Raw genomic sequence first — 20,418 nt, 5'->3', positions numbered from 1 at the left:
AAACAACGTAATAATTAAGATGAAATTACTAATTGGAACCAATAATGAAACACCCAAACCCGTGCTTCGCACGGATTGAATAATGTACCTTGTAAAAAAAATTGTTCCAAAAGAAAAATAGCAAATTAGTGAATATTGCACAAACATTATAAATCTTTATAAAAATATTTACGAAAGCTTTACCAAGTCTTGATTCATGAAAAGATGATATATTTTGTTCATGAGAACAAAAAAAAAAACATAATAATTAAGATGAAACTAATTGGAACCAATAAAGGAACCAATAATGTGTAAATTATGATTACATATTAGGCAAAATTATAAAAGTGAGCGCTAGGGTTACCAAAAAGGGGTTAACACCAATATTCATATCCTACAAAATGAACCAAAGAAACAACATCCCCTATGCCAATGGTTGCTACGTTGGAAGTGAAATCTGACTGGCCAATGTATAATAATATATAAAGAGATTTTGATATAAAGTTTCGGACAGAACAACTTTTCTTGGTGTTTCTACTTTTACGATATTTTCCTATTTGCAGCCTTTTTTTTTTTTTGGTAGTGATGCATTTAGTACTATAGTGTATCATTAGAAATTGTTATTATTAAAAATAATTGGTAAAAAAAAAGAAATTTCTCAAGTCTTTATCCCCAGTGCTACTTTGCACTAAATTATAGTTCGCACATGGTGTGTATTACTTTTTTTTTGAAAGGTTGTGTGTATTACTATTACTATTATTAGTGTATATAAAAGAACAAAGCTTTGATGAGCACGAACATCATAAACATTGTCAGTATGCCATCCATGGACCACACCACGTCACATGAAATACCATACATATTACATAATCAACATGCCCAACACTGAGCTAGCGTACTAAAATTAAATAAAGAAAAAAGGCAAAGTTACATCTCAAATAAGATTAAAAATTAAAAGCATCTAAGTTCTCTGATCCTCGTGTGCAAGGCTCAACCCCAGCATTGTGTTCTAGGCTCCCTAAAACAATTAAAATACAGCAAAATGATGCGCGAACTCAATGACTTACTGGCTGATTAGACAGTCGACTCTGACACATTTTGTCCATGCTGGTGAGATATTGAACTGAGGTGAGCATTCCTGAAATCTGTTAAAAGTTACAGACATGAATCAGTCACACAAAGGACTAATTCAAACCATTACCATGTAAATTTCTGACGGTTATTCTTCCTTCAGGATCATGAGGACACATATAATGAGCTGTGAAGAGTTTTGTGAAATGATTTGGCCAAGACAACAAACAACATAATAGAAATAAAGGAGTAAGATTGTGCCAAAAAAATAAAATAAAGGAGTAAGCAAAGTATAATCAAATACTACATAATGTATATAGAAGATTTAGTTTTTTTATCCTAGAAGATTAACTGTAAGGAAATCAAATATAAAGTAGATGTACTTTGAGGAAGTACTACATGGTCCTTAGAAAGAGAAGGAATCCAAGGTTCTCAATCTAACCTCATAGGTCATGTTGTCGGGATCAATATTGTCTTGCCAAATGATCTGCAAAACATAGAAAAATAGCTTAGATAATCATATATCGTGCTTCTCAATGATATATAGCTAAAGATATCCTTACAAACTTATTAGATGTTCATAACATTTAACTATTTCCTGCACAAGGAGACTTCAAGGAAAATACCTGAGAATCATTGGAATTACTATGGCGTCTTCGTGGACCTAGAAGAAGAGAGAAATTGTTTAAATTGTGGTCAAACAGTATACATGTTATGTGAAAAATCTCAGAAAATATCAAATGATATTCGGCAAAGAAGAATCTGCAAATATCAATGAAGAGGCAATAACAGAATCTGTAAAAGGAACCTAAACAATTTGCAATGGGCAAAGAGTTACAGCATATAGACAGCCTTTAAAAGTGTGACTACTCAGCTAACTGATTTTTCTCTCTCTGTCTCCAGTGAACAAAGTATCAGCAAATCATCCGAGACCATCTTTTAAATACAATTACAAATGATACTTCATACAAAATGTCAGCATTATTTCCTTCTTGCCAAATAGACAGGGTAAGTTTATTGAAGAGGTGTAGAGGAAAGTTGAAAATTAAATAAGTTGTCTAAAATGAAGAGAAATAGCCATGGTCTAGTTCCAAAAAGATCAACTAAATTATGGTAAACCATATGATGATAAAAGAACACAAGATCATAGCATTAACACAAGTATACTAATAGCAGCAAAATAAACTTATTCGCCAAGAACCAGGAAGGTGGAAGTTGAAAAATACTTGAGTGGATCAACAAATGCACCTAACTCTACATCAACAGTAGTGTATTCCTCTTTTGGTAATAATTCTTTTTGCCAGTTCAAATAAAAGATTATATATGTATGTAGAAAATGTATAGTAATATTTTCACCCTCCAAAGCATGGCTTAGGTCTCTATAAACTTGAACACAGGATGCTACCCATATAACAGAACAAATATTTGAAGATGAACACACAAAGGAAAACTTATATATTAGTCCAAACAAAATGACTTAGATTCTAAATATCAGCACACTTTATGATAAAAGGGCTATATTAACATTCTGATATATATAAATATATCTATACACACACATGCAAACACAGAGAAAATGTTTATATATAGCAAATAAACTCAATGTTTTACTTGCTTCCTTTCAAATGCACCACAAGATTGTATCCTTTTAAAATATGTGTACAAATTTTCGTAACTGACTCTCAAATCTCAAAAACTCATAAGGGATAACCAAAATCCAAATAGAGTCAAAGAGCTCCTATGCTCTTCTCTTAGTTATTTCACTTCCTAATGCATGCACTCTTTCTTAAGTCAAATAATGTGTATAGTCATCATCATACATGATTTACATTTTCTTAATATTTTATAGTTCAAGCATAGACTCAGTAAAAGTTTAACTTAACTAATGAACTATTCACAACACTCAAATAAATACCAAGATCAAACATTAACTTTCATAATCATCTTGATACAAATATATTGCTAACAACCAACCAAGTCTAGGTATACTCAATCTTGATGTATTCATAAATCAAGGAATTTTAAATTTGTGAAAAGGGAAGAGAAAAGGGAAGAGAATATAGAGAGCCTAGAAAGTGACTATGAATTTACTTGGATCAAAAGACATAGTATGCAAGGTATATTGTAAAAAATAACAGGTTGTTTAAATTTTAAATTAGAAAAAAAGGGTATGTATGTAATGTATGCATGAAATGATAAGAAAAAGTAGATGTTACTGAATGAATGAATGAATGAATGAAATAGAATGATGCTAGTGTGAAATTCAACCAATAGCATGATGCTAGTGTAATAGAATTATACCTGCACAAGACTTGATTATATACCAGTACTAAGAAATGACCAAAAACAGAAAATATGGTATATAAAAACAAACACTATTCATATTGCACACACTCACACACTTTGATTCAGCTATACTCACGATAAAAGAGAGATAAATTTTTTGTTCGTTGATGATCATTTTGTACTATATAGCGTATCGCGGGTTTGTCCAAACTCTGCTACACTATAGTATGGAATATATAGCACCATTAAATTTACTCATATATTGTTGTCTGGAAAATGACATTTTGATCAATATAAATGAGATATTGCAAGAAAGTAAGTCTAACCTTGAAGCGGATGACTCCTGGCTGGAAGTGATTAGATTGACAAAAATGATCCCAATCAAGTCCTATAAGACATTTATCCTACCGCAACAAAACTTGCCAATGCTGCAATCAAACATAAAATGACATTCAAAACATGAGCCAAAGCAGACATAGAAACTACAGTGGGAAAACTCTTATCACCAACAAAGCAATGAAAGGCGTAGAAACAGACATGAAAAATATTTGTCGATGCATTGTGAATCCGCCTTCACATATCAGAGCACACAACATGACCAAATCAAAGCGCTTAATTACCAAAATAAATCTTTCTTTTAACTATCAAATACCAAAACAAAACCCGAATACCGGTGGACAAAATATTTAAAATATCAAAAACAAAACTGAAGCAAAATCAATCCAAAACTACTAACACAACACTCATTTGTACAAAATTCCACAAATCTAATTTTTATCCACCTTTTACTGCATGAAAATCAAAATAGAAAATCATACATCTTAGAAATTCAAGCCATGATTAAAAACCAGAATTATACCTTCAAATTGATTGTCATCCATTACTTTCTTTTCAAACTTGATGCATAAAACCTGTCTTTCTTTCAAGCAAGCTTTAGCACTTATGCACAATATAATAAGAAAAAATTATTAACAGAGAGTTGTAGTTAATCAGCATAATAAATTCAGAAGTTGGTTGTGATGCCTTACAACCACATAAGGAGCACAAGTATAGTGAGTTCCACTTGCTCTAAGTTCAAGTGATGTTGCAGCTCCAATTCTTTGAACTAAATCTGCATCTCTACATGCACACCACAAATGTAGAATCAAAGTTTTTTAAAGATAAAATCATTTGTCAACATAAAGTAGAGACCAAATTTACTTGTCAAGCATATAACTTGAAGTTCTCTAATTGAACATATTATTATGACAAAAGGATTTAGACAGTTCAGTATAAGGGAGAAAATGCAGAAGACTCCTCAACTTCTGTACAATATATAAAGATTAAGTTTCATTGAATAGAAAAGAAACCTACTTTAGATATGGCAGAGTCATGATCTTAAGAAGAGAAGGATTCTTTGATGCATACTCTTTCCACTCTTCCATATCAATCTTCCCATCTCCTTTTGAGTCAACCTCCTTCATTGTCTAAAAAAGATGAGGCCAAGGAAGAAGTATAAGAGAAAAGAATGAAACTGAGGAAACTATAGAAATTGAAGGAGGATAAATGTATGGTTTCATATGGTTAAGAACCTTTTCCATAATGGATTCAACAATATCGTCTGAAACTGTAACTTCTGATTCAATTAAAGTAGCCAAGACCATCTCCTTCAACTTCAGTATGCCATTATGTACAAAAAAGGTTCATAAGACACTCAAAAAGTCAGAATAAAATGCATAAATTTAACCGTAGTCTATAACTACTACAATTACATGAGAAGGAGCATTCACACAAAAAACTACTACTTTCTGTGTCCTTAAATATCAACTGCATTATTTATTTCTTTACTAACATATCCATAATTATGTCAATCTTTATCTGAAACATATAATAAATACTATGATGAAGACATAAATTGATTCTATGCAGGTTTGGTTTTGGGGACAGCATTGGCAGAATCACGGCGATTTTAACTAAAACTACACTTTAAAATTTCACCAAAATCAATGTGAGTTTGCCAAATTCAGCGTGAATCCAAACCTGCACTCTATCTCCTAAAGGGTAAATTAACACAGATTGTCAACAAATTTAATTCTACTGCCATGTGATTTTGCCAAAGCTGCATTACTCAATGTTAAAGGGAAAATGATGAACAATGGAAAGGTTAAAGGATACTCACCTCGCTATGCTCAATGTATCCAGTCTTCCCAAGGTCAAACAGTTTAAATGCAACTGTAAGAACAAAAAATATGGCACTGTCAAGCTCTCATAGAAATGACTGAAAGTTTAACTTTTCTGTTACACAATTAATTCCATACATTCAATTTTCTTCTCTTCAGATGTCTTTGTCGGCTTGCACTAATCTCCTTCATTGCATACAAAAAGATAATCAATTATAATCAATGACTGAGTTTTTCTTTGCAAATGAAATCATGGAACATTGCTGCCCTTCTCAAATATGTAAATAAAGGTTGTCTAAATTGAAAATTTGTAACGTGTAGGCAAAGGTATTACATAGCAACTATTTCTGCATCAACGACAAAATCCAATTTTCAAAAATCAAATAACGAATTGATGTGATTGTGATGACATAAATTTGGGGATTTCAAGTTACTTACCTTCTGATTGTAAACCCGGAGCGGCGGAAGCGAATTCCGTCGAACAGCAAGGTCATCTACAATTCTGCAGATTTGACTCAATTTCCCTGCATGAAACATGTCAAAATTCATCCAAAAACAGTCCCCAAACAGCCCAAATCAGTTTAATCATCAAAACCAAAGAACAAAAACATCCAACAACAAACAAAATCAGAAAAATGTCCAAGATGCCAAACATAACAAATAAAATACTCCAATTGGCCTAATGGAATAAAACTTTTCATGTCTAAGCTGCTCAACTTATTCAACTGTTCAGTCATATCATATTTTCTAATGCCTTTCTCAAAGGTGAAAGTTTATAACCTTGCTTTCCAAATTAAGATTGAGAGCATCAATGCTGGAGATAAAACCATCTGCAGTGGTTCCTTGAACTATTGCTTCAATCTGTTATTTTTTATTAAAGGAACATAATAAGTGTTTTGTTTTAAGATGTCATAGTATCAGGCACCCAGCTATTAAACTGAACAAACAAATGATATTGTTCTGCAAATGCACAGTACATGAAATGGCACACACTAATAGTTTGAAAGTGAACTGATTTTTTATTCATTAAAATGTTTAGAAGTCAGTCAATGTCCGTTGAGCTCTTTACCTCCCTCACCCCCATGGTCTAGATTTTGGAAATCGGCTGGGCATAGCCATAATTTTAAGACAATCAACACAATTTTCGTATCAAAATATTTATGGAAGCCTTAATCCATGCATAGATGCACCAATTTTCTTTGGTATTGCCCAAAGTATTCATCAACAGCAACTACATCTTCATTTTCAGGATGTAAAGCGTGCAAGTTTAGTATCCTATCATTAACCGATGAACTTGATTCATCGCCAGTAATACCCAAGTCAGAAACAATCTCTGCATGGATTTCATGGCATGCAAGGATAAACACTGCAGCTGTATCGGGTAGCTGAGCCTCACGAAGAGCTGCCAATGCTTCTTGTAGTGCACCAGCGGCAACATACAAAATCAGAGCCCTGCATTGGGTCATTTGAGTTAAATTGGAGTGAATAGTGGTAGAGTTAAGATAAAAAGGATAAATTAAACAGTGGTACCTCCAGATACCATGTTCGCTGTGCATGACATATCCAGCCCATCTTTGCAACACTCTGCAAGAATACAAAATGTAGGAAGATCTCCTCGTCAAGATAGTGTACAATTCAAATAACCTTTTCATTCATATAAATGCAGATATTAATCATCTTGGAAATTCATTTCAAAATTATTATGTAGAACGGAAAATGGTTCAAGATAATTGGCCACGTGCATTATGTTGCTAACCCAAAAGGAAAATTCGGCTTGATTAATATAAAAATATGGAACAAAGTATAGGCAGAGAAGGTGACACACATGAAGATCCTTTAACCCAGTTGAAAACATAACTATCATAATAATGTTTCTAACAACACAAACTCTTGGATTGATGATTTACATCAAGCATTCAAATACTTATAATTACACATTATCTAAAATGATTCTTAAAGGTTATAATATGTTTCGCTAAAGAACAACTTTGAACACCAAAAGCATACCAAAAGGATCAAAATATTATCAAAATGGTTGACTAACCAAGTGATAAACTGGAGTAGGTTCAAATTTGAAATTTAGTATAAAAACATATTTAATGTTTCTAACAACACACACAACACACGCTTTTGGATTAGTATTGCCAGTCAAAATTTCCCGTTCCAGTCTAACGATATTTACCCTTTTGACATGTAAGGCCTCCTCTTTGCTAGTTTAAGCCTTGGTCTCAAGAAGCTTGTCAATCATGTCAGCAGCTTCTTGAACGGTGGTGATGGTCTGGGCACTTTCTTCTTACACACTAATGCCAAATTCCACCTCAAGTCCCATCACAATCTCAACCTGCACAATTTGAAATGTAAATGAAATGTAAATCTAAATAATCGAGCAAAAGATCGTAAAATGTAAACCAAACACTATTCTGATTTTCCTGCTATGAATCAAATAATCACATATAGCATGCCATTTGATCATATAGCTCAAGCAGTAACTATTTGCAACTGGACACAGAATACAGAAAATAATGACGAACCATGCTAAGAAAGAGCAACAGAAATTAAATCAACAGGACATGAGAGAGTAAGGCCATAGCCTTCAAATTAGTCTATAAATAGAAGATTAGCCAACTACTATAAAATATAATAGTAGTTGGGACATAGAAATTCTTTCTATTTTACATATGTATGCAGGAATGAAATTACTATCATTTCAATAAACCATTTTCTTTGATCTTCGTCAATAACTTTTTCCACTCTTAATTAATGGAAGCATACTTATAATATTCTTATTTGAGAAGACCCGTACTATTTTTTTTATGAAAGAAGACCCAAACTACTCAAGTCAAATATCAAACAATTTGATGTATCTTATTAGAAGTCACAAACATTATACCTCCATCCACATCTGACTGCAAGGTTTGAAAGAAAAAGAAAGTCAGGAGCTGTACTTAGGAAGGATGTATAGTTACAGAAATTGCAAGATCACCTTAACAGGGAGTGAAGTGCCCCATTGATCCACATAACCTATAACTTGTCCATCTTTGATCATATCACCCTGCAGATTTTAAAACTGTAAACATAAAATTGAGTTTATGCAAAAAATACGACAAACCTGGCAAACATTTGAAGAATAAAAAAGGGCAACCCGGTGCACTGATACGCAGGGTCCGGGAAGGGGTCCCACCATTGGGTGTATTGTACGCAACCTTACCCTGTTTTTACACAAGAGGCTGTTTCCAAGGACTTGAACCCGTGACCTTACAGTCACATGACAACATACAACGTAAAATTACCCTAGTGGAAATATATACATCAACCTATATCAGAGTACTCAAGATAAAATATATAATTCTGCCACAATCCTTTTTTTTTTAATTAATTTGATTAAAAAAGTCGGCATATGCATGTTACCCTAGATGAAGATTGGCAAAGCATAATTGCTTCTTTGCTCCTTAAATAAGATCAAAACATATAAAGCTTGGGTGATAACATCTATAAACACTTTAAAATAATGGCTTCTCGTATACGTTCGTACAGGTAGAAATGTCAAATCTTTTATAACTTTCTCCTCTAACGTTTCAACAAACACGTATGAACTTATAATGACTTTTTTCATAACTTAAGAAGCATAGACATATTTTAATTGGCAAACAGCATAAACTGCACACTAATCCAAATTGGGTCATACCTGTTGATTGTTAAGCAGAGCCTGCTGTGAGAGCTGCAGTTGCTGAGGATAAAGAGCTCGATTAGTCCCTTAGCTGCACCTAATGCAATTTTCATTCTAGTTGACCATGGTAATGTAGCAGAGTATCCTGCTTGAATCACAACAAAGAAAATAAGAAATCAGACCTTACAGCATGATTAATATATGTATATAATATAGTATTGGTAAAAATAAAGTAAATGCAACATACTTCTGAACAATTGATTCTCCAAGCTCCCTCTTGTCATGTACTCATACACCAAAAGCCTCTGCTCCTCCTCACAACAGTATCCAATTAGGCAACAATGAAGAACACATTTCAGTTAAACCTCATTGAAGCAATCCTAAAAGTTCAGATACTATGAAGTTACCAAAGCAGCTGAGAAAATCAGATACTAAATTTTACTCTTCCAATTTACATTTCAATTATCAACTAAATGCATCACTTGATCCATCATATATTGCTACTGGAAATTGAAAAACACAAACACCGGAAACACTAAAAAGAGATTACAAATATTGAAACACTTGACCTTCATGGATATATATTTTTGCTTCTTCAAGAGGAAACTCTATTAGCTTCAAACACTGTATCTTTGCTTCCGGTTATTGTTCTTTTCCACAAGAATATGTTGTCTTCCTCAGGAAAAGCAGATATACCAGAATCACCACTCATCTGACAGTCCAATCACAAAAATGCAAAACATTAATATCTAGGTTTTCAACTGATCCACACTATTAGTTAAACACGTGTTTGGATTCACAATGTGCCACTGTAATTTTGGCAAAAACTTTGAACCTCAACAAAATAAAGAAACAATAATGATAGTCACCAAAAAAATGAAACATTGGTACTGACCTGCACTTTTATATCATAGTTCCAATCTCACTGAACCATCAATCCTACAAACTTCAAAACCCTTATTCAGTAAAATATTAATCCATTATATTGGGCACTTTAGTCCACTTACTAAAAATTCAAATCTGATATCATGATATATAGCGTAGTTCATCCAAATAAATTGTGCATTTGAACAAAACATGACTGTGAGTGGTTTCAATAGTGTATTTCAAATCAATGGTGAAGGTTGTTTAAAAGTTACTATTTAGTAAAGATCAAATGTGAACCGATTGATCTTAAATCTCACTGAACCATCAATCCTACAAACTTCAAAACCCTTATTCAGTAAAATATTAATCCATTATATTGGGCACTTTAGTCCACTTACTAAAAAATTCAAGTCTGATATCATGATATAGCGTAGTTCATCCAAATAAATTGCGCATTTGAACAAAACATGACTGTGAGTGGTTTCAATAGTGTATTTCAAATCAATGGTGAAGGTTGTTTAAAAGTTACTATTTAGTAAAGATCAAATTCAAATGTGAACCGATTGATCTTAAATCTCTAATATCAATGTCCATATATTTAAGGATCTAAAAATAGTAATCAACCCAATTAATTATAACAACTAAATTAACTATGCAATGAAAATTAAGGATAATTTAGTGAAATTTTAGGAAAACTCACATCATAAGCCTCATTGATCAAGTAAAACTGCGCCCCACAATCTCTTCCTTTGCACTCATCTGGATGGTACTGAAACACAAACAAAACCCAAATATTCATCAAGAAAAACCTAAAACAAATCCAATTACGATGCCACATTTTTATATCTATTTAGAAAATGTGCAACTGCAGCCTATAAAAACAGATCAATCAAACTCAACAATCAAAACAAAAGCATCAGTTAGTGCTTTCATTCATTTCTGTACATTGCACCTACAAAAGCATCAGTCATTCACTTATGGTGTTCAAGTTAAATGGCAACCATCTTATATTCCTAGTCATACTTTCTATTCACGCAGTTCAATAATAGACATCAACTATGGTTTTTGAGCCGGCAGCGCTACTTAGCCTAATTGTTTACATCAAAACATGACAGTAGAATTTGTATGCTCACCAAATCATCAATAGTAGAATATATCACACACCCCTTGTCTCTAGCAAGCAGAAGCAGAAAAAAAAATCCCAGCTTTACAATGTATTTAGCTTTTAGCTTCTTCACTTGCTATAACCAATCCTTGTATGCACTTTACATTTTAGATAACCTGCAGAAATGACAATAAATGCCTTACCACAAATTTACAATTGCAGATAAGCTGAGCATTTAAAACCTCTGGAAAATGAACTCTTACCCAATAACATAGTCAGAAATCCAAGCCACCCAAACCACCTCTATCATAGGATCACTATCTACAACTACTTGTCAACAAAATTTAGTTTGTATAATCTGCCTACTCAAATCTTTTTCAGTTTACATTGAACTATTATCAATAGTGTATTTCATAAACCCATTTTAATCTTCATCAAATCTAACAAACAACTGAACCTCAATAAGAACACCCAATTCAAAATTTAAGCTACAAATTTTTAATTTCATCAAATCTGACAAACAAACCAAAAAAACATATGAAACCCATAAAACCAAATTCATATTCAAATCAACACCGATAATACAAAATCATCCAAAAACAAACAACAAAACAAACTTTCACCGACCCACTAAACCAATTCTCAATTTTTTCCACCGATCAAAACTCAATAATCAAAACCCAGCACAAAATTTCAAAAAAAATCACAAATCAAACAAAAACCCAAACAAATTTGATATGAAACATACCGATTCAAAGAGAGACATTTCTGATATGAAAATGGATCGATCAACAGGGAAGAGGAAAAAGATTTGAGTTTTAATGCATGCTTACCACTCCAAAGCACTCAACTAAAAGGATTGTGAACTTGCATGTTGATAATCTTGTTGGAAAAGGGAAGTTTTGGTGAAGATTGTAAAAGAAAGGGAAAGGGACGACAATGAGAGAGGGGAGGGAGTCTGATTTGTTGTGGGGAATCCAATCCCACCGCCGGCGAATTCTTCTCCGGTACTCCCTCCCACAAGAATATGTTGTCTTCCTCAGGAAAAGCAGATATACCAGAATCACCACTCATCTGACAGTCCAATCACAAAAATGCAAAACATTAATATCTAGGTTTTCAACTGATCCACACTATTAGTTAAACACGTGTTTGGATTCACAATGTGCCACTGTAATTTTGGCAAAAACTTTGAACCTCAACAAAATAAAGAAACAATAATGATAGTCACCAAAAAAATGAAACATTGGTACTGACCTGCACTTTTATATCATAGTTCCAATCTCACTGAACCATCAATCCTACAAACTTCAAAACCCTTATTCAGTAAAATATTAATCCATTATATTGGGCACTTTAGTCCACTTACTAAAAATTCAAATCTGATATCATGATATATAGCGTAGTTCATCCAAATAAATTGTGCATTTGAACAAAACATGACTGTGAGTGGTTTCAATAGTGTATTTCAAATCAATGGTGAAGGTTGTTTAAAAGTTACTATTTAGTAAAGATCAAATGTGAACCGATTGATCTTAAATCTCACTGAACCATCAATCCTACAAACTTCAAAACCCTTATTCAGTAAAATATTAATCCATTATATTGGGCACTTTAGTCCACTTACTAAAAAATTCAAGTCTGATATCATGATATAGCGTAGTTCATCCAAATAAATTGCGCATTTGAACAAAACATGACTGTGAGTGGTTTCAATAGTGTATTTCAAATCAATGGTGAAGGTTGTTTAAAAGTTACTATTTAGTAAAGATCAAATTCAAATGTGAACCGATTGATCTTAAATCTCTAATATCAATGTCCATATATTTAAGGATCTAAAAATAGTAATCAACCCAATTAATTATAACAACTAAATTAACTATGCAATGAAAATTAAGGATAATTTAGTGAAATTTTAGGAAAACTCACATCATAAGCCTCATTGATCAAGTAAAACTGCGCCCCACAATCTCTTCCTTTGCACTCATCTGGATGGTACTGAAACACAAACAAAACCCAAATATTCATCAAGAAAAACCTAAAACAAATCCAATTACGATGCCACATTTTTATATCTATTTAGAAAATGTGCAACTGCAGCCTATAAAAACAGATCAATCAAACTCAACAATCAAAACAAAAGCATCAGTTAGTGCTTTCATTCATTTCTGTACATTGCACCTACAAAAGCATCAGTCATTCACTTATGGTGTTCAAGTTAAATGGCAACCATCTTATATTCCTAGTCATACTTTCTATTCACGCAGTTCAATAATAGACATCAACTATGGTTTTTGAGCCGGCAGCGCTACTTAGCCTAATTGTTTACATCAAAACATGACAGTAGAATTTGTATGCTCACCAAATCATCAATAGTAGAATATATCACACACCCCTTGTCTCTAGCAAGCAGAAGCAGAAAAAAAAATCCCAGCTTTACAATGTATTTAGCTTTTAGCTTCTTCACTTGCTATAACCAATCCTTGTATGCACTTTACATTTTAGATAACCTGCAGAAATGACAATAAATGCCTTACCACAAATTTACAATTGCAGATAAGCTGAGCATTTAAAACCTCTGGAAAATGAACTCTTACCCAATAACATAGTCAGAAATCCAAGCCACCCAAACCACCTCTATCATAGGATCACTATCTACAACTACTTGTCAACAAAATTTAGTTTGTATAATCTGCCTACTCAAATCTTTTTCAGTTTACATTGAACTATTATCAATAGTGTATTTCATAAACCCATTTTAATCTTCATCAAATCTAACAAACAACTGAACCTCAATAAGAACACCCAATTCAAAATTTAAGCTACAAATTTTTAATTTCATCAAATCTGACAAACAAACCAAAAAAACATATGAAACCCATAAAACCAAATTCATATTCAAATCAACACCGATAATACAAAATCATCCAAAAACAAACAACAAAACAAACTTTCACCGACCCACTAAACCAATTCTCAATTTTTTCCACCGATCAAAACTCAATAATCAAAACCCAGCACAAAATTTCAAAAAAAATCACAAATCAAACAAAAACCCAAACAAATTTGATATGAAACATACCGATTCAAAGAGAGACATTTCTGATATGAAAATGGATCGATCAACAGGGAAGAGGAAAAAGATTTGAGTTTTAATGCATGCTTACCACTCCAAAGCACTCAACTAAAAGGATTGTGAACTTGCATGTTGATAATCTTGTTGGAAAAGGGAAGTTTTGGTGAAGATTGTAAAAGAAAGGGAAAGGGACGACAATGAGAGAGGGGAGGGAGTCTGATTTGTTGTGGGGAATCCAATCCCACCGCCGGCGAATTCTTCTCCGGTACTCCCTCCCACCGCCGGCGACTTCTTCTCCGGCACTCCTCCCTCTCTCTCCCTCGACCCCCTCTTTCTCTCGTTCACGTTTCTCTGTCTCTTTTCTCTTTTCTCTTACCAACATGCCTGTTGATTTTACCAAAATGTCCTTCTCTCAAATTACAGGATTACCAAAATGCCCCTCAGAAGGGCAAAATGGTAATTTCCACGGACATTATTTTTCATATTTAGTTTAGTAGAAGTGTATACTTTAATTAATGATCATGTGTACACATTAGATCAATATGTTGTTTACTCTTAAGGATAAAATATTATTTTGCTATGTTATGTTGCATGCGGTTTTGAATTCTATAATATTATAGTCGGTTTGAATGGGATCAAGTATTAATGAGAGAATCTTATCAAACTAATACTACCTCCGTTCTTTTTTATCAGTGACAATTCAAATTCACATTTTAGGTTCATTAAATAAATAGAGGTCTCAACAGTATTAAGAAGTATATATTCTAAACATATTATGATTTGTGTCGTAGGGTTGAGCCTATGATGAAAACTATCATCATTTTTGTACACAACTTTTAGCCTAACAATTTCGGTATTTTTTGATGGAACAATGGTGAAAAACTTGATCAAAACTGAGATCAAAAGCTGCTACAACTGAAACAGTTATGATTTAAGGTTTCTAGGGTTTTTAGTGATTTTGAGAGAGAGAAGTTGAATGTGTAAATTCTAAAGAGTTTTTATTGAATGAATGAATCTGTCATCTTTGTCACCACTCCAATCTGAATCAGAATAACCAGCTATCATCTGATCAACTGGTTTCTGATTCCTAGAATAACCAACTGATTGAATAGTGTTGGATCAACCTCTTTCTCATCATTGGTCAGAGAAAGTTTTACGCCTGCATCAATTTGTGTTGAAATTGGTTTGCAATTCAACATTTTAAACCTCTTCAAAATATCTAAAGCATACTTCCTTTAATGAATTATCACACCTTGTGAATTCATTTCAAATTCAATACCCATAAAGTAAGTGAGATTACCTAAATCAGACATTTCAAATTGATTCATCATACTTTTCTTAAAATCTTCCATTTTAGTTTCATTGCTTCCAGCAATGATCATATCAACCACATATAAGCATATAATTAGCTTATTAGTGGTGTTTCTGCAGTAGATCCCATGTTCATTCACACGCTTTGTGAATCCTTGTTGAATAAGAAATTTGTCTATCTTCTTATTCCAAGCTCTTGGAGCTTGCTTCAAACCATATAGAGCTTTGTCAAGCTTATATACATAATCTTCTTTGCCCTTTATCTCAAAACCTGGTGGTTGGCTCACATAAACTTCCTCTTCAAGCTCACCATTGAGAAATGCAGATTTCACATCCAACTGGTACATTGACCAGTTGTGTTTGATTGCTACTGCAACAATCAATCTAATTGTTTCCATCCTTGCTACTGGTGCATAGACTTCATAGTAGTCTTCACCATACTTTTGTAGGAACCCCCTTGCTACTAGCCTGGCCTTGAACTTTGCAAATTGACCATCTGGCTTGAGTTTAGTCTTGAAAACCCACTTGGCATCAATACACTTCTTATACTGGGTAACTGTACTAGTTTCCAGGTTTCTTTCTTCTCTATTGATTTTAACTCATCAATCATTGCTTTCTTCCAGTGTTTTTGTCTAAGTGCTTCCTCAAAAGACATTGGCTCAGCTTCTACAAGCATAGATAGTTGTACCATATCACCTTCATCATTAATTACTGAATCTGGAAACCTTTCATAATCATTCAATCTTGCAGGTGGTTGAATATTTCTTGTTGGCCTTCCAGCACCTCCTTCATCTGTAGTTTCAACATTTTCTATTTGTTCTTTAGTTTCAGTTTCATATGCTTCTGATTCTGAATCTGATAGATAAAACATTGCTAGCATTCTTATCTGATGCTTTGTCTTTCCAATGCCAGCATTTTGATTCATCAAATTTCACATCTTTGCTGAACACTATTTTCTTATTCTTTGGATCATATAATTTGTAGGCACCAGTTGAATGATATCCAACCATGATCATAGTTTGAGATTTATCATCTAACTTCTTTCTCAATTGATCAGGCACATGCTTAAAACATAATGAGCCAAATACCTTCAGATGTTGAACACTTGGTTTTACTCCACACCATGCTTCTTCAGATGTTTTATCCTGCAACTTCTTTGTAGGGCTTCTATTTATGAGGTATGCTGCAGTGGCTGCTGCTTCACCCCACAAATAATGAGGCATTTGCTTCTGCTTTAGCATACTTCTTATCAAGTTTACCAAGGCTCCATTCTTCCTTTCTGAGATACCATTGTGTTGAGGTGTATATGGTGCAGTAACTTCATGATTTATGCCATCTGAAGAGCAAAAATCATTGAATTCAGTAGAAGTGTATTCACCTCCTCCATCTGTTCTTAGTCTTCTAATTACTTCACCACTTTCATTTTGAACTAGCAGTCTGAATTTCTTAAACACATTAAACACCTCACTTTTCTTAGCTAACAAATAAATTCATAATTTCTTTGTAAACTCATCAATGAATGTTACAAAGTAGCTATTACCACCTATTGATTTAACTTCAAAGGGTCCACATAAATCAGAGTGAATTACCTTAAGTTTCCTAGTTGCCTTGAATGGTACCTGAGATTTGTATGAGCTTCTGGCCTGCTTTCGAGTACAACACATTTCACACACTTCACTAGGTAATTAACTTGATTTTTGGTAATTAACTTGCACCATTTTCTTCTCATTTAACATGTTCAAGTCCCTGTAGTTAATGTGTTCATACCTTTGATGCCATAACCAGTTTTCACCTTCAGTTTCTGATAGCAAGCATTTGTCTTCAATTACATAGATGTTGATTCTGAAAGTTCTTTGTTTTAACAGTGGAGCTTTCAGAATCAACATGTTCTTGCAATCATAAACCTTCATGGCTTGTGCTTCCATCTTCATAGTATACCCCTTTTGCAGTAGTTGACCAATACTAATGAGATTGCTCTTCATGTTTGGAACATATAACACATCAGTGATGCTAGCCTTCTTCCCATCTTTCCTATGGATCAACACTTTGCCAATTACATTGATGTTGATTCTGAAAGTTCTTTGCTTTAACAGTGGAGCTTTCAGAATCAACCTGTTCTTGCAATCATAAACCTTCATAGCTCGTGCTTCCATCTTCATAGTATACCCTTTTTGCAGCAGTTGACCAATACTAATGAGATTGCTCTTCATGTTTGGAACATATAACACATCAGTGATGCTAGCTTTCTTCCCATCTTTCCTATGGATCAACACTTTGCCAATTCCTGCTGCACTCACCATGCTATTATCTGTAAACCTTATTTTTCTATTTACTGAATCATCTAATTCAGCAAACCAAGATTTCTTACCAGTCGTGTGATTAGAACACCGTATCCAAATACCATTCATCACTCTTTTCTTCTTTTTCTTTGATTATTGCCATCAGAAGCATTTCTTCAGAGTCTGAATTTTCACCTTGAGCAAACTGAGCACCATCTTTATTTCTTGGTACTCTCTATGATCTGCATTCAGATGCATAATGTCCCATTTTCTAACAATTATAATAAAATTGAATGTCATTCTTATCTTTATTCTTCTTCTGGTCAGACTTTGTTGCATCATTCCTTTCTTCATTCTTACTAGAACCTTCACCGTCCTTATGAGATTAATCAATCCAGGGTTTCTTCCCTTTCTTGAATTTTCCTTTCTTCTCATATTGAGCTTGCAAGGATTGATCAGAAGCTACACTTTTACTTCTAGCTTTGATTCTATCAATCAATCTCAACTCATGCGCTTCAAGACTTGCTTGTAATTCTTCAATTTTCATATAATCCAAATCTTTGGATTCTTCCAAAGCAACTACAATGTGATCAAATCTTGGTGCTAGTGTTCTAAGAACTTTCTCAACCTTCATCAAGTCGGTAACACTTTCACCATTCCTGGCCATTTGATTTGACAGATTCACAACTTTATCAAAGTATTTACTGATGGTTTCTTCTTCCTCTATAGTCAAAACTTCATACTGTCTTCTCAAAGCTTGAAGTCTCACTTTCTTCAATTTACCATCTCCAGAATATAACTTCTCCAATGCTTCCCAAGTCTCCTTTGCACTTTCATAACGCATAATCTTCTCAAAGATCTCATTGTTTACACTCTATTGCATTAAGAACATGGCTTTACCATCTTTCTTCTTTGCATTCCTGTTTGCAGTTTGTTGCACATATGTGGCATTCGCTGCTAGTGCTGGTACACCATCATTCACTACTTCAAGAACATCCTGAAACCTGAAGATAACCTTCATCTTCACGATCCATTGATCGTAATTCTTGCCTTCAAACACCGATAAATGCGCAGGAATATTGTTGCTATGAGTTGCCATTCTTCACGAATTCTTTAACAACAAAGAACGAACCGGGCTCAAGATACCAATTTGATGGAACAATGGTGAAAAACTTGATCAAAATTGAGATCAAAAGCTGTTACAACTGAAACAATTATGATTTAGGGTTTCTATGGTTTTTAGAGATTTTCAGAGAGAGAAGTTGAATGTGTAAATTCTAAAAAGTTTTTATTGAATGAATGAATCTGTGTTATTTACAACTGATATGGAGTATATATATACATCAAGGTGATGTAACAATACCATAACAAACATGCTAACGAACTTATTTCTTCCTATACAAGTAACCTAGAGTTGTTACTTTATCTGCAAGCTATTTAACAAACTATCAAAACAAATATTAAAACTGAATCTTAACTAAATGAATTACACTTCCAATATTTCTACTAGTTTAGCTATGACTTATGAATGAATATGTGTCATTAATATAGGATGTAGCACAAATGAGCTAGACAAAACTTGAATCCAATGAAATTGCGCTTGGAAGTATTATTTTGTGTTCCTAGGATGTAGCACAAAGGTTGTGCATATTTAATTATGCTATCAAAGGTTTGTTTTCTCTTATAAAAAAGTGTATACTTTTTAATTGATGATCATGTTCACATATTAGATCAATGGGTTGTTTACTCTTTAACAATAAAATATTAATTTGTTTTTTTAAGGGGATATTATTTTGTTATGTTGCATGCGATTTTCAATTCTATAAATTAAAGTCAGTTTGAATGGGATTATTTTAGTTTAAGCACTAGCATTAAGTGTTAATGAGAAGAAGCCAATACATAGTTTGATTTTAGCTTCCGTTAAATGCATAGCGTTAAATACTTCATAAAAAGAAGCTAATACATATACACTTATATTACACTACAAACACCTAATTAAGATTTGCTCAAAAAAAAAAACACCTAATTAAGATGCTTATCAAAACATGGCATACGTAAAAGTTTTTGTAAAAAAAAAAAAAAAATTGTTTGAAAATTGCACATTCGAGATAAGTAAAAGTTCTAAAAAAATCAATGCCAAATACAAATTATATATGGCTTTTGGTAAAAACAAACTATAAGGTAGCTGATAAGCTAGCTGATAGCTAAAAAGCTAGCTTATAGCTGATGACTGATAGCTAGTAGCTTATAGCTAAAAAGCTCACTTATTACAAATAATGTGTTTGGTAAAATTAGTTGTTGAAGCGGCTGATACATATAAAATGACATAAAAGGACATGTTTATTTATTTATTTTTTTATAAATTATATACATCCAATTTTTTTTTACTTAATTTATTTCTTTTTAAATATTCAAATTATTTTCATCTCCAAAATGATAAATGGGTTTTATGAATTCAATTAACTTTTTTTTACTAAACATTTGCTTTACTGTTTATTGTATATATTTTTTTTTGGTAATATGTTTATTGTATATTTTATTTAAAATTATAATTATATTATATGAACTAATAGCAAGGTAATAAGAAAAGGAACATACAAAATATAAAAAAAACTACA

The 20,418-nt window shown here is 33.0% G+C and overlaps 3 protein-coding genes across 49 annotated transcripts; all 3 read right to left on the bottom strand.

Moving 5' to 3' along the window:
* Positions 1 to 762: 762 nt before the first annotated feature.
* Positions 763 to 6,415, bottom strand: LOC146901643 (calcineurin B-like protein 7). 22 transcript variants are annotated; one of them, XM_085738232.1, is made up of 12 exons: positions 6,276 to 6,415; positions 5,934 to 6,019; positions 5,634 to 5,842; positions 5,495 to 5,547; positions 4,908 to 4,988; positions 4,690 to 4,802; positions 4,365 to 4,455; positions 4,196 to 4,275; positions 3,663 to 3,764; positions 1,677 to 1,714; positions 1,493 to 1,537; positions 763 to 1,124 (listed from the first exon to the last, which is right to left on the bottom strand). In XM_085738232.1, exons 5-8 carry the CDS (start codon positions 4,977 to 4,979, stop codon positions 4,270 to 4,272), a joined length of 282 nt encoding a protein of 93 aa, XP_085594358.1. In that variant the 5' UTR covers positions 4,980 to 4,988; positions 5,495 to 5,547; positions 5,634 to 5,842; positions 5,934 to 6,019; positions 6,276 to 6,415; the 3' UTR covers positions 763 to 1,124; positions 1,493 to 1,537; positions 1,677 to 1,714; positions 3,663 to 3,764; positions 4,196 to 4,269. The 22 variants fall into 22 exon arrangements, with proteins under 22 accessions (XP_085594358.1, XP_085594364.1, XP_085594359.1 ...); XM_085738238.1 differs by having other exon boundaries at positions 4,690 to 4,793; XM_085738233.1 differs by having other exon boundaries at positions 763 to 1,237; positions 5,634 to 5,681.
* A 79-nt stretch (positions 6,416 to 6,494) lies between these two features.
* On the bottom strand, positions 6,495 to 14,584 carry LOC146901642 (uncharacterized). 26 transcript variants are annotated; one of them, XM_085738197.1, is made up of 17 exons: positions 14,302 to 14,573; positions 13,732 to 13,795; positions 13,497 to 13,644; positions 13,064 to 13,132; positions 12,392 to 12,435; positions 11,968 to 12,208; positions 11,398 to 11,461; positions 11,163 to 11,310; positions 10,730 to 10,798; positions 10,058 to 10,101; positions 9,732 to 9,874; positions 9,410 to 9,542; positions 9,181 to 9,307; positions 8,479 to 8,547; positions 7,678 to 7,836; positions 7,026 to 7,079; positions 6,495 to 6,947 (listed from the first exon to the last, which is right to left on the bottom strand). In XM_085738197.1, the coding sequence occupies exons 15-17, from the start codon at positions 7,686 to 7,688 to the stop codon at positions 6,665 to 6,667; spliced, it is 348 nt and encodes a 115-aa protein (XP_085594323.1). In that variant the 5' UTR covers positions 7,689 to 7,836; positions 8,479 to 8,547; positions 9,181 to 9,307; positions 9,410 to 9,542; positions 9,732 to 9,874; positions 10,058 to 10,101; positions 10,730 to 10,798; positions 11,163 to 11,310; positions 11,398 to 11,461; positions 11,968 to 12,208; positions 12,392 to 12,435; positions 13,064 to 13,132; positions 13,497 to 13,644; positions 13,732 to 13,795; positions 14,302 to 14,573; the 3' UTR covers positions 6,495 to 6,664. The 26 variants fall into 26 exon arrangements, with proteins under 26 accessions (XP_085594323.1, XP_085594335.1, XP_085594328.1 ...); XM_085738209.1 differs by having other exon boundaries at positions 9,410 to 9,467; XM_085738202.1 differs by having other exon boundaries at positions 9,410 to 9,874; positions 10,058 to 10,108; positions 14,302 to 14,575.
* Positions 14,585 to 18,185: 3,601 nt separating this feature from the next.
* On the bottom strand, positions 18,186 to 18,644 carry LOC146901641 (uncharacterized). Its single transcript, XM_085737070.1, has one exon. It carries the CDS (start codon positions 18,642 to 18,644, stop codon positions 18,186 to 18,188), a length of 459 nt encoding a protein of 152 aa, XP_085593196.1.
* Between the last annotated feature and the right edge of the window lie 1,774 nt (positions 18,645 to 20,418).

This window comes from Medicago sativa, chromosome 8 (genome assembly GCF_051527215.1).
Source record: "Medicago sativa cultivar Bolivia chromosome 8, Bolivia_mono, whole genome shotgun sequence".
NCBI classification, from domain to species: Eukaryota; Viridiplantae; Streptophyta; class Magnoliopsida; order Fabales; family Fabaceae; genus Medicago; species Medicago sativa.
Note: the sequence above shows the minus strand (reverse complement) of the source record. Positions and strands in the feature narration are given on the sequence as shown.